Source organism: Capricornis sumatraensis, chromosome 3 (genome assembly GCF_032405125.1).
Source record: "Capricornis sumatraensis isolate serow.1 chromosome 3, serow.2, whole genome shotgun sequence".
Taxonomy (NCBI): domain Eukaryota; kingdom Metazoa; phylum Chordata; class Mammalia; order Artiodactyla; family Bovidae; genus Capricornis; species Capricornis sumatraensis.
In genome coordinates this window covers 106820329-106834724 of record NC_091071.1, presented here as the reverse complement: position 1 = coordinate 106834724, position 14396 = coordinate 106820329, and the positions used below count along the sequence as shown (strand labels likewise).

The 14396-nt window shown below is 42.7% G+C and overlaps 1 protein-coding gene across 7 annotated transcripts in view; it reads left to right on the top strand.

Annotated features, from left to right (window-relative positions):
• ACMSD (aminocarboxymuconate semialdehyde decarboxylase) overlaps nucleotides 1-14396 on the top strand; it is a 62338-nt gene that overhangs the window by 10907 nt on the left and 37035 nt on the right. For 6 of the 7 annotated variants that reach the window (XR_011144660.1, XR_011144659.1, XR_011144661.1 and 3 more), the window contains exons 3-5: nucleotides 3607-3703; nucleotides 8423-8472; nucleotides 9822-10058. Coding sequence is in view for 4 of the 7 variants with exons in the window: in XM_068967871.1 (XP_068823972.1) it covers nucleotides 3607-3703; nucleotides 8423-8472; nucleotides 9822-10058 (384 nt within the window). In the remaining 3 variants the exon portion in view is untranslated. Of the gene's footprint in view, nucleotides 1-3606; nucleotides 3704-7037; nucleotides 7807-8422; nucleotides 8473-9821; nucleotides 10059-14396 lie in introns of those variants that run through there. The other variant, XM_068967872.1, reaches the window with a different exon arrangement.

Sequence of the window (14396 nt, the reverse complement as noted above, 5' to 3'; positions counted from 1 at the left end):
AGTCAATCAGGTTCCAAACAGAAAACAAACAAAATACTTAGGGTATTTTGAATGGAGTTAACAAAGAGCCTATTTATAAAGGTGTAGACACATGATTAAGTTGTGGGGACAAGCAGGGGTTAGATGATGAACCTACTTAGGTCAGGTTAAGGGCTTTGCGTTTTATCTTCAGGACAATAGAAATCCATTCAAGAGTTTCCAGTGGGGAACTAGGAAGATCTGATTTAGGGTGTTAAGAGTTTATTCTGCTGCTTTGTGGAGACTGGGTTAGAGAGGAACAAGAGTGAAAGCAGAAAGAGATCAGGCCTGAGGCTGCAGAGTCATTCAGATGAGAGAAGATAGGGCTTGGACCAAGGCTGGAGCAGTGGAGATGGAGAAATGTGGATCACTGCAGGGTCTGTTTTGGAGACGTATTGGGAAATGGATGGGATGGTGATATGTCAAGCAGAGGGAAGTGAAAAACATGATGTGGTCTCAGAGGGGTGAGAAAGATAATGCTGACATCAAGGAGAGATGCAACAGAGCCAGGAGGACAAGCAGATCTGAGCAAGAGGTGAGCAGCAGCAGGTTGAGTGAATACAGCTGGAAGTGGTTGTAACATAGCTTCCCATGGAGCTGCCCTTCAGAAACTTTAAAGGGACAGCTGCAGTGATTACGGAGGCTGCTTCCCGGTGACACTGTCTGGGTTATTTCTGCCAGCTCTGCACCTCAAGCCCAACCAGTCTAGCAGCCTGCATGGTCTACAGGTAGAGCTTGAGTGGGCACCTGGGGAAGCGGGAAGAGAATGGAAATCTGTTGATAAAAGACTGAATTTTAAAATACATATGTGTTTCTTTTTTCCCCTGTGCTAATATTTTCCTTCTTGTCCACTGATTCTATAGGTAATAGTTTGCAGCTCCTAAACCCAAACTCCCAGGCCATCCCTCCTCCATTGTCCTCCCCCTTGGCAACCACCAGTCTGATCTCTATGTCTTTTAGTGTGTTTCTGTTTCATACGTAGGTTCGTTGGTGCCAAATCTTAGATTCCACATATAAATTATATTATATGGTATTTCTCACTCTCTTTCTTACTGTACCTAGTATGATAATCTCTAGTTGAATGCATGCTGCTGCAAATGGCATGATCTCATTCTTTTCATGACCGAGTAGTATTTCGTTGTACTACATCTTCTTTATCCATTCATCTGTCAATGAACATTTAGGCTGTTTCTATGTCTTGGCTATTGTGGGTAGTGCTGCTATGAACATAGGGGTGCTTGTATCATTTTGAATTGAAGTTTTGTCTGGATATGCGCCCAGGAGTGGGATTGCTGGATAACATGGTCATTCTTTAAAATACACTTTTTAGTGATACACAATACCAGACATTTGAAATATCAGCTATATTTGGACTCATTTGTAGACAGTATTACAACTAGAACTTAAGAATCAGAAGCATCACAGGTGAGGTTCTGAGGTTCCTTGGGAATCAGACTCTGAGATGGAGATGAACATGCAGAAGGCTTAATAGGAAGTGCTCTCAGAATGGACATCAGCAGAACGGGAAAGGAGGAAGTAGGATAAAACAGGGCAATGTTGAGCTGTGATGTTTTCAACAGAGGTCTAAGCTGACCCTATAAGAAGCTCTAGAGCCAACCTCCACAGGGGTCCCAAGTTGGGGCTGGGGGACAAAGAAGAGGGGCCTTTTGCTCCATAGTAATCAGTATTTGGAAATGGGCTTCCCTGGAAATGAGGCAGGACTTTGAGGGAAGCGGTTCTCTTCACCCAAGGCTATCTTCCTATTTTCCCCATAGGGACTGACAACTGAGAGCTGTCTGCCTGCAATACTCCCTGGCAATTCTCAGAAGCTAGGAGAAGAAATCTTCTTTTTTTTTTTGGCCATGTTGCACAACTTGAGGGATCTTAGTTCCCTAACCAGGGATTGAACCCAGACCCCCGCAGTGAAAACAGAGTCCTAGCCACTGGACCACCAGGGAACTCCCAAATCCTCCATTCTTGAAGGAGGATCTTCGTGGCACATTATACCATCTTGGGAAGGATAGCTGAATCACTTTGCTGTATAGTAGAAATTAATAAACACTGTAAATCAACTATATTTCAATAAAACACATTTTTAAATAATAAACTACTAATATCTACAAAAATAGTAGGCTTATGGAACCTCTGCCCAATCAACTCAAGTAGTCTGTTCTTCGTCTCCATGGGTGGGAATCTGTGCCTTAATTTCTTCCTTTTCTCAATCCTTCCAGTCTCCATGCTTATAACCTAAATTTTAGTGGTAGATTATTAACTTGTCTTTTTTCCTCAACTGTATAAACATGTTTTATAATGAAAAAAAGAGCAAACAAACAATAAAAAAAAGAGCAAACTGAGGTTCAAAAATGTTTAACTTGCTTATGGCTACACAACAAATTGCAGAATAATGATTTGAACCTGAGCAGTCTGATTTTAGGGACCTGATCAGAACTTTTCCCTTTCTTTAGGAATCAGCAACCCGAAGCTCAATTTAGAGCCTACTGCCATACTTTGAGAAGCCATTTAGTTTGGCCCCCCTTCCCTGAGTATTAAAAGGTAGTGTACAAGGTAGGCATGATGCCTGGGAGAAGCAGCAGCTCAGCACCAAACTTCACATGCGCTTCTAGACTGAGTCACCGCATGGCCTGCCTCCCCCTGCAGGTGCTGACATCAGCGGGCCCTGCTCTGCCAGACAAATTATTTCCTCTCACTATCCATCTGTTGCTCCTTTATAAAACAAGAAGTTGGGGCTTCCCTGATGGTCCAGTGGTTAAGAATCCACCTGCCAATGCAGCGGACATGGGTTCAATCCCTGCTCTGGGAAATCCTACACACGATGGAGCAACTAAGCCCATGTGCCACAGCTTCTGAGCCTGCACGCCTAGAGCCCGTGCTCTGCAACGAGAGGCCACTGCAATAAGAAGAGTCACTCCCACTCACTGCAACTAGAGAAAACCTGAGCGCAGCAACAAAGCCCCAACACAGCCAAAAATAAATCCGTGAATAAATATTATTTAAAAAAACAGGGTTGGACAACATGGCCTATCTCAGAGGTCCTTACCAGTTCTAAAATGTTATAAATCTAGAGTTTTCCAGATCCTGGGCCATCCTCTCAGCTTTTGGAGCCAGCAGTTTAGAATGGCAAGGTAACTAACCTACACAATCCTCAGTTGTATAGTCCCAAAAGGTCAAGACCACGACCTGGTTCTCTCTGTATCCAGCCTCTGACACCCACAGAGCACACCCCTTCAAATCCAAGTCAATATTAAGGCAGGGGGAAAACAAGTTGAGTTCTGCTAAACAAACAGATTTGTACTTCTTCAAGGATTAAGGAAAAATGCCTAGAAAGATTAGGGGAGAACCACATTCCCAAGCATACAAGGAAGAATTAATCTAAGTAAGCTTGTGTATGTGCGTGTGTGTGTTAGTCGCTCAGTCATGTCTGACTCTTTACAACCCCATGGACTGTAGCCCACCACGCTTCTCTGTCCATGGGATTCTCCAGGTAAGAATACTGGAGTGGATTACCGTTCCCTTCTCCAGCTAAGTAAGCTTAGGTCACCTTTTGCTGATGTGAGTTTTCTGTCCTAGGGAGAAGCAAAGATGCTGAAAGATGGGAAGGTCTTCAGAGTGGTCCAAGAGAACTGCTGGGATCTAGAAGCTCGTCTTAGAGAAATGGACCAAGCAGGTATTTACAATGAGAAAAGGTATTAATGTTTTCATCTGATGTTAGAGGCAAGACTTCCCTTTGATTACCTTACATGTTTTATGTGATGGCACCCCCGATCCCATTTTCTCCACTGTTCCAGCTTCACTGGGGGACGGATGGCACCCCCCACTATAATGTTTTTGGAGTGTGGATTTAAAATTTAGGTATGTGTGTGCTCAGTTATGTTTGACTCTTTGAGGCCCCATGGACTGTAGCCCACCAGGCTCCCCTGTCCATGGGATTTCCCAGGCAAGAATATTGAAGAGGGTAGCCATTTCCTTCTCCAGAGGAATCTTCCCAATCCAGGGATTGAACCCAGGTCTCCTGCATTGCAGGCAGATTCTTTACCATATGAGCCACCAGGGAAGCCCCCAAATTAGGTACACTTGTTTTAAAGTAGAATGCTGTGTTATAGGGGCTTTCTAGGTGGTGCTAGTGGTAAGAACCCTCTTGCACAATACAGAAGACATAAGAGACTCAGGTTCAATCCCAGGGTCGGGAAGATCCCCTGGAGGCAGGCATGGCAACCCATTACAGTATTCTTGCCTGGAAAATCCCATGGACAGAGGAGCCTGGAGGGCTGCCATCTACATGGTCGCAAAGAGTCAGACACGACTGAAGCAATGTAGCACACATGCTATATTATCGAAAAGATAAAAGTAGTATTTTATTCTTTTAAAAATTTTAAATTCAAATGCATAGTATTTACTTATAGAGCCAATTAAAACAGTAAGAATTAGGGATTTCCCTGGTTACCCAGTGGCTAGGACTCTGGGTTTCCAGTGCAGGGGTCCTGGGTTCCATTCCTGGTCAGGGAATTAAGATCCCACATGATATGGCATGGCCACACACACACACAAACAAAAACAATAAATATTAGAATTCACAGATTAAAGATGCCAACTGCTTTCTTAGTTAGAGTCAGGATCCAACTTGTTTCTGCAGTTTGCTTTAGCACAGTACACAGAACATCCCCACGGACACACAGAGGGTGGAAACAGGAGCAGCTACCAAAAAGTAATCATATAGTCCCACTATACTCTACAATAAAACCAGTCCAGACATTTGAAAGGGGAGAGTTAGGAAATTTTTATTTCCTAGCTAAATCAATAACAATTTCTAATAACTGCTTGCATTCCTTATCTTATATTTAAAAATCAAACAAAAATCCCCCCAGTTTAAAAGAATTGCGAAAGCCTGTCTAAAATATGACATGATGGACAGGGATGAAGAATAAATAAAATTTAATTTTTTAAGTATGGTATGACAGCCACATTGTGCTTTCACTTGTTATTACCTGGCTGGCTGTGCCACCAAGGAGAGCATGCTCCAACAAGGGCACCCAGCCTTCTGGACACCCATGGGCCATGCCCAGGGGCTGTGATGAGGAACCCCCACAATAACACTGTCAGGCCTAAATTTTAACATTAGTGGTCTAGATTTAATCCAGAAAACAAACAGTTCATACACACAAACCAAAGAGTTTGTATCTACCACCTTTATAACCAAAGACAAATGCATGAGAAGTTCAAATATGTACACAGAGATAGCAAGAGATATTTTATTCTAAGGTCTACACAAATTGAGTTGAACTATCAGCCCCCAAATGAGCAGGCGGTCTCTGGCAACTCTAAGCTAGATGGGCTTCCCCGGTGGCGCTAGTGGTAAAGCACTCATCTGCCAATGCAGGAGACATAAGAGATCCCTGGTTTGGGAAGATCTCCTGGAGGAAGGCATGGCAACCCACTCCAGTGTTCTTGCCTGGAGAATCTCATGGACAGGGGAGCTTGGCAGGCTACAGTTCATTGGGTTGCAAAGCACACAACTAAAGCAACTTAGCATGCACACACACAGGCACGCACTCTAGGCCAGATATTGCTTTATAGTTTTTTTAAATAATTTAAAGTATGTCTAAATTGCACTGACATTGAACTTTGTGGAAAGCCTGAAGCACCTCTATAGGCCATTCCAGAGAAAATGGTACATATGCCCCTGTTCTAGAACAGGGATGGGAGGGGCACTGGAGAGAGAACTGGCTTCCCAGACTGATAGCAGAGCCCAAGCTGAGCCAGAGCTCCCACCTCTCAAGGGGAAAACTATTGGAAATGATGACTAGTGTCAGAACCATTGTTTAAGACTGCAGTTTAGATAAAGAATGTCCTCTTTGGCTTTGGGTGTGTGTTTCATTCCATGGCTATCCTTAAGAGAACAGTCATGGCTAACCCTTGCTGAGCATTTATTTTGTTTCCAGGCATTGTTCTCAGCACTCAACATGTATTAAGTCAATTTCTATAACAACCATAGGAGGTAGCAACTATTATTATACCCATTTTACAGATGAAGAAACTTAGGGACAGAGGTTAAGCAATCTGTCCAAGATTACATAACTTATAGGGGGCAAAACAGGGATTTGAACCCAGGCAGTCTGGCCATAAGGGCTTAACAGTGTATCCTTCTGCCTCCACCAAGGTAAGAAAATACGATGATAAAGACACAACACAGAAGATTTCAGCATACCATGCCATTTTCACAAGGAATTGAAATTGGTAGCTCCTGGGTTACTTCATCACATTATGTGGCAGGCATTATTGTACCTAATCCCACCTGAGGGATGCAAGGAGTTTAAATGACTTGCTTTGGAACACACAACAGTAAATGGTAGAGCTGGGACTGCACTTGGGACTGTCTCTCTTTCCATCACTCTTCCAAGAGAGCTTTTCCCAAGCCTCCCTCAGGATAAGAATTGCCTGGGGTGCTTACTAGGAATTTTTTTCAGGCCCCATCCACTGAGTCAGATTTTCTAAGGGAAGGCCTCTGAATTTGTTTTTATGATGTCACTTCTCTCCACCCCTGGCCTCTGCCCACTTTACTCAAGCTAAAGTGGTAAATTTGGGGAACACTTGGCAACCCACTCCAGTGTTCTTGCCTGGAGAATCCCAGGGACGGGGGAGCCTGGTGGGCTGCTGTCTATGGGGTCACACAGAGTCGGACACAACTGAAGCAACTTAGCAGCAGTAGCAGTGCTATGCCAAACTATGTTTTTTAAATATCAGCTCTAATTGCTTTTTCCCCTCTCAATTCCCAGAGACTAAAGAATAGCTATCCAAATAAACCAGCACATAAATAATGCAACTTACTATGTTAATATGAAATACAGAGACAAGTGATGGCCACTGGGGTGTAGGGAAGGAGCCAAGCTGGACAGGAGCCTCATCCCACCACTGGCAGGCCATGTGACCTTAGATCCAATCTATAAAGTGGAGAAATTAAACAGAATAATGTAAGCAAAAGCATTTGTGTAAAATGTGAAGATTTTACAGTTGAAAGGGACTTGTCTGTTGCAAACTAATCAATGGACACAAATCCTGATCTGTGGCAATGTTTAACAATACTCTGTAATCAAAAGCTGTAGGGTCTAGTCCTCACTAAACAATGATTTATTTTTTCATATATGGGTATGTTCAACACGCCAGGCACTATTCTGGACGCTAGGAATGGGATATAGACAGACAGGCTCATGTGGTGTTTATGATCAAGTAAGGAATGGCACAGAATAAACAACTAACTACAGTCATGACAGACTATAATAAGTAGCAGAACATTAAAAGAACAGAACGGTGAGAGAGAGAATGCATGGAGTTAGGGAAAGCCTCTCCAAGGATCTGATGCTTGAACGGAGATCTTGGGGTGAAAAGGTGAAAAGGAGCGCATCCTGTGATGAGCCAAAAGAAGAGCATTCCAGGCAGATGGAATAGCCGTGCAAAGCCCCTGGGGCAGGAAAGAGCTCCAAAGAACAGGCAGGAGGCAAATGAAGCTCAGTGTGAGCAGGAAAGACTGTGTGGAGCCTTATACCATGTTCAAGTCTGGATTTTACTCTAAGTGTGATTACTCTAAAAGTACTTGGAAGTTTTGAATAATAGAGTGACTTGATCTAAGTTTTAACACTTACTCTGGCTTCCAAGTGGAGAACAAACTGTAAGAGGACAAGAGTGATGGTAGGAGACCAGCTTGGAGGCTTCTGCAGCAGTCCCCATAGGAAATGCTGGTGGCTTGGACCAGGCAGTGGCAAGAGATGGGGAGAGGTGAGTGCATAAAAGGAACTGGAGCAGAGCAAACAGGACTTGCTGTTGGGTTGGAAGTGGGTATGAGGGAAAGAGGGCCCATCCTTGGCTTGGCAGCATCTCTCCCAATACCGCAGCTCCAGGAGTGTGACTATCAGACAGTTTAGGCTTGCTGGATGCTGGAATCTGGAACCACACTCAGGGCCTCATTCTGGGCATTCCAGACAGTGGGACTCTACCCAGACTCACTTAGATGAATTATAGGGCCAGGAAGGTGACTGAGAAATATACTCTGTCATGCATGACCTAAGATGAAACACCTTAAAAAAACTGATGGGGAAATGCCTTGCTTAAATACAACTTCACAGTTGCTGAAATATCCTTTGAAAAATGGGCATTTTAGTTTTTCTTCAATGATCTCATTTTTGTCCAGCCTTTCCTCCTCCTCTTAGAACTGAGGCTGAGGGATGAGGGAAGCCTAGGCCAGAGGCCCTGAGAGAAGGAGACAGGGAAGACACAGTGAGGGAGGGGAGAGCAGAAGGAAGCTGGGACGGAGACTTGCTTGGCTCCAAGGCCCTGGGAAATGCAGAGGTGCCTGGGTCATTCTTCTCACCGGCTTTGCTTTTTCTGTGTCTAGGAGTGACTGTGCAAGCCCTTTCCACGGTTCCCGTCATGTTTAGCTACTGGGTGAGTGTGAAATCTCAATCCATCTCCTTGGTGAGCAAAGGCTCACATCCAGTTCCCTAGCAAGTAGACAGATGCCTCGTCTTGACATTGCCCACCCAACCCTCCTTTAGAGATCAGCAAGGCGCCTCACACTCGCACTGTTCTCTCCCAGGCCTGTCTTCCTAGTCACGTCCTTGCTCTAGGACTCCATAGTCCAGTATGGTAGCCAATAGCTGCATGTTACCATGTAATTGAATTGTATTTCCACTCGACAGCACAGTTCTAGACTCAATCTTAATCTCCATCAGAATGACCTATTGACTCATTCCTGCCAAGCGAGGCTCAGTAACTGACAAGACAGTCTATTCTAAAGTGATAAAGATTTTGAGGTGATAGGAGTGATGGTGATGGCCTAATATGTTGCCTCTCCCATGGAAATATACACAATTCGAAACAGGATTCCTTGAGTTGAATGTCTTTCTCCAAGTGATTAAATCTTGAGTGCTAAAAGTTTCAGGCATGATGGCAAGCCTGCAAAAGGACACTTTTGTAAGTAGTTGGAGGTACACCAAGTACCCACTCAACCAAATATATATTCAAGCATGTGGTGATTTAAGGAACATTGGAAATACCACCTATTCTCACCTCCTCCACCTATGCTCATAATTCCAATATTAGTGATTCAATACTTATCTGTTCCTATGATGAAATTTACTGCTTAAAATAAAAATACCCTAAGACCTCAAGATACCTGAATTTACCTGATTGGGTGCTGTTCTAACTGGACAATTGGCATTGCTGGAGAGTACCAAATTCTTAGCAGTGGGGTGGGATGTTGAAAAGAAAGACAGAAAGGAAGGAGGGAGAGTTAGGAGAACAGACAGCAAACTTTGTCTGCATCAGCATCTTGCTAATAAGGTAACTGTTTGAGTGTCACCGCCAACAGGAAGGACAAGGAGAAAGACAGGGACAAGAGAGGTTCATGAGCAGCCTGACATCCCCAAGGAGGTGTGACAAGGAGGTGCCCTGATATCCGGCTCAGTTCCTGGTGTGGGTAGGGGGGAGCCCTGCAGGCTCCTATCTGGGTTGCTGGATGGTCTGCCCTCATTCTATGTCTAGTGTAGGATTCCAGGCCCTGATTACATCAGTTTTCTAATTAATCAGCAATATCCTAGCAGTTTTCTTTACCTTGGTAATGACTGGCCTCTGGGTCTTCTGTGGCCAAGTGCCTGTCTCAAACTGTGCTTCAGGTTTACGAGGTGTAAAGCCACTGGGAGGGACAAGTGACTGAGCCTAGAGGAGGTGCTGAGCAGAGTAGATATCTAAAGTAGGTTTTGAACCATGTGCTTTCCCTTGCCTGTCTCCACCAGGCCAAACCTCAGGACACTTTAGACCTGTGCCAGCTCCTGAACAACGATCTAGCTGCCACCATTGCGAGCCACCCCAGGAGGTTTGTGGGTCTGGGGACATTGCCCATGCAGGCCCCTGAGCTGGCGGTTAAGGAGATGGAGCGCTGTGTGAAGAAGTTGGGCTTTCCTGGGGTTCAGATCGGCTCTCACATCAACGAGTGGGACCTGAACGCACGCGAACTCTTCCCAGTGTACGCGGTGAGTACGAGGTGCCCACTCAGCCAGCGTGGAGCAGGCACCGTGCTGGGTGTCCCTGGGTTGGAGAAATGCCTGATGACTTGCTGGATGCAGGGGGACTGTGGAAAGAGCTCCCCGCCAGGAAGGGCCATCCTACTAGAAAAGGGACAAGCGCAAATGCTTCCCAGGTCAGCCTTAAGTTAACTCAGTGAAATCTCTCTTCTTTTGAGCCCTCTTGCTCTCCTTTTAAAGTTTAATTTGGAAATAAAATAGATAACCAACAAGGACCTACTATAAAGCACAGGGAACTCTGCTCAATATTCTGTAATAACCCAAATGGGGAAAGAATTTGAAAAAGAATAGACACAAGTATATTTGTAAACAAATCACTTTGCTATACACTTGAAATACAACATAGTTAATCAACTGTGCTCCAATAGAAAATAAAAATTTTTTTTTAATTTAAATAAAGAGGTTTCATTTGGAAGCCAAATTATTATCCACATCACAGCCACTGTGCAAAAGGATCGGGTTAATGACAGGCCCCAAAGTATTCACTTTTGCTTTGGAAAAAAATTCTTATCATTTTTCAAAATTATGAAGTAATCCAATTGTGGAAAATATAAAAAAGCATAAGGAGAAAAATAGCTATACATAAAATTTAAAAAGCAACAAGGATTTACTGTACAGCACAGGGAATTAAACCCAATACCTTGTAATAACCCATAATGGAATATAATCTGCAAAAAAAAAAAAAAATCACTATGCTGTACATCTGAAACTAACACAATATTGTGAATCAACTATATTTTAACTAAAGAGGAAAACAAAAATAACCCATAATTCTGCCACCCAAAGATGATTAACCATGGTTAATAGTACATTTATCTTTTCATATGCATACATCTGCATATTTTATATTTTAATGGAATTGGAATTCTATTATACATGTGATTTTATATTCTAATTGAGAATTTCTAACCTAAGTGAAAATTCTTTCAATGCGTGACTTAAAATAACTGCATAGTATTGCAATATGTCTTGTTTTATTTAACCGACTCGCAGTTAAGATACTTTTAAAACCATTTTTTTAAATGTAGTGTAATAAAAATATGCAACAAAAATATACCATCACAATGTTAATATTTGATGATACTAGATAGTAAATGTATAGCTGTTCATTGTACTATTGTTTATAACTTTCTATACTTGAAACACTGCATAATAAAATATATTTTCAAAAATGCAGTGCCAGTCATTTCTGAAATATACAGCAGAAGAGTCCACAATCCCACGGTCCTCTCTACCTTGGGAGGTTCTTTCTGTACCTAAATCTGCTTTCCTTAATTCCAGAATTCAAGATGTGTAATTCTTTATTCCATTGCATTTTTTAAAAATGTCTTCTCTCCTAGAATTATAATAGTATCATTTTTGGTTATTTTCATTGTAAATGCAAAATCTTCAGTAATGAATTAAGTAGATGTTGGTGGCCCCATCAGGTACTATAATCACTGATAATTTATTTCACTTATTATTTATTAAGCTCTGACTACATGTAGGATGTTTTCCATGTCTGTGCCTATGGACACTGCCCACCAGTTGGGGGACTGCCTGTTAAACTGCCTCCTAATAACCTGAAAGATTTAATGCTCCTCTAAATACTGACCTCCCAGAAGATTATTGGCTGCAGTGGCTGAACTGATCCAGCAAATGTTTTCTAGAAACTTTAATGAGCTCTGAAAAGAGGATTTATTTACTTGTGTATAAAATTGTTTCAGCACAGTGTGAGCAAGCCTTCAGCTATAAGTCATTTTATTATTCATTGGACTTAGCTTTATGAATTACTAAGGTGCTCAGAAAGCAACAGCAGCCAGTTGGGGTCCAAATACATATTTTCATTTATGTGATCAGTTCAATTAATCATTCTAACTAGGCTGTTTTGGGGTCTGCCAGTCTCTGTGGGGATTCAAGAAAGCATCCTGGCCCCATTTGACTTGTGATGTCCTGGGGTTGACAGCACGTTTGTTTGGTTAGCAAGACTTGCCAGCCTCACCACTAACTTGCTGAAACGAATGAGAGGAGTTTCTGTGAGCCAAATTGGCTTTGTCATTGCGAGGTCAGCCAGAGCTCCAGAGCACCTGGTTGTCCCCCTAATCTCCTAGACCTCTATTCTCAGTGAAGGAACCCAACAACATGCTCATATCAGTTTTCAGGTATAAAAATGACTTTGTTGTATGAAGCAGAGTGGCAGTGGAAAACTGCCTACCATTTATTAGCCAGAAGACCTCAGTAACTTACTTAGCCTCTATCTGCCTTAGTTTCCCTCTCTGTAGAATGAGAATAATAAAAAGTACTCATCTCCTAAAGGATTAAACTAGTTAACAATTGTGAAATTGATATATATATAATACCTACATATATGCATGTGTGATAAGTCATATCAGTCATGTCCGACTCTATGCGACCCTATCGACTATAGCCCACCAGGCTCCTCTGTCCATGGGATTCTCCAGGCAAGAATACTGGAGTGGGTAGCCATTCCCTTTTCCAGGGGATATTCCCAACCCAGAGATCAAACCCACGTCTCTTACGACTCCTGCCTTGGCAGGCGGGTTCTTTACCACTAGCGCCACCTGGAAGCCCATATATAATATATATTATATACATCTACATATACATAACAGCTTTGGCACACAGTCAGTCAGTTCAGTCGCTCAGTTGTGTCCGACTCTTTGTGACCCGATGAACCACAGCAAGCCAGGCCTCCCCATCCATCACCAACTCCCGGAGTCCACCCAAACTCATGTCCATCGAGTCGGTGATGCCATCCAACCATCTCATCTTCTGTTGTCCCCTTCTCCTCCTACCCTCAATCTTTCCCAGCATCAGTGTCTTTTCAAATGAGTCAGCTCTTCACATAAGGTGGCCAAATTATTAGAGTTTCAGCTTCATCATTAGTCCTTCGAATGAACACCCAGGACTTTAGGATGGACTGGTTGGATCTCCTTGCAGTCCAAGGGACTCTCAAGAGTCTTCTCCAACACCACAGTTCAAAAGCATCAATTCTTCGGTGCTCAGCTTTCTTTACAGTCCAACTCTCACATCCATACATGACCACTGGAAAAACCATAGCCTTGACTAGACAGACCTTTGTTGACAATATAATGTCTCTGCTTTTTAATATGCTGTCTAGGTTGGTTATAACTTGCCTTCCAAGGAGTAAGTGTCTTAATTTCATGGCTGCAATCACCATCTGCAGTGATTTTGGAGCCCAGAAAAATAAAGTCTGACACTATTTCCATTGTTTCTCCATCTATTTGCCATGAAGTGATGGGACCAGATGCCATGATCTTCGTTTTCTGAATGTTGAGCTTTAAGCCAACTTTTTCACTCTCCTCTTTCACTTTCATCAAGAGACTCTTTAGTTCCTCTTCACTTTCTGCCATAAGGGTGGTGTCATCTGCATATCTGAGGTTATTGATATTTCTCCTGGCAATCTTGATTCCAGCTTGTGCTTCCTCCAGCCCCACGTTTCTCATGATGTACTCTGCATAGAAGTTAAATAAGCAGGGTGACAATATACAGCCTTGACGTACTCCTTTTCCTATTTGGAACCAGTCTGTTGTTCTGTGTCCAGTTCTAACTGTTGCTTCGTGACCTGCATACAGGTTTCTCAAGAGGCAGGTCAAGTGGTCTGATATTCCCATCTCTTTCAGAATTTTCCAGTTTCTTGTGATCCATTAGCACACAGTAAGTGCTCAATAAATTTAGAGTTATCATGATTTTGAAGGTGTGACTTATTTTCATATTCTCTACAATATCTCATATACCAAAGGTGATCAAAAATATTTGTTAATTTTAACTGAAATGAGCCATCACAATTACACAAAATGAAGTTTTATCCTCATGAAGAGTGAAATCCCACCAAGATACCATGATCATGTGCCTCTATCAAGCACAAACCATCCCAAGAAGTTGATACTCTCCAGCCTGCATCCACTAGTAAAAACCAACTAGCTCCTCTCCCTTCAAAAGATTTATATCTCTTCCACTCTCTGGAACCTGTTGAATTAGAAGTCCTTTCTTCAATCTATACTTTGCCTGCCACTTTCAGAATCACCTGTTGTCCCAGGACTATTTCTCCATTTTGAAAATGCTTATGCACACAAGTCACATTGCATCAGCCTGGTTGGCCCAAATGTTTATATGTAGACATAGGATGAATCATCCCAGCACCTTAATATATTTGGAAAAGAAATGCTCCAAGGAAATTTGTTTTGAACCATGACAAGCCACTAATATAAAAAAACCTGTTGAGAGGACTTTTTCTAATTAAACATTGTGTTAAGTAAAGGTCAT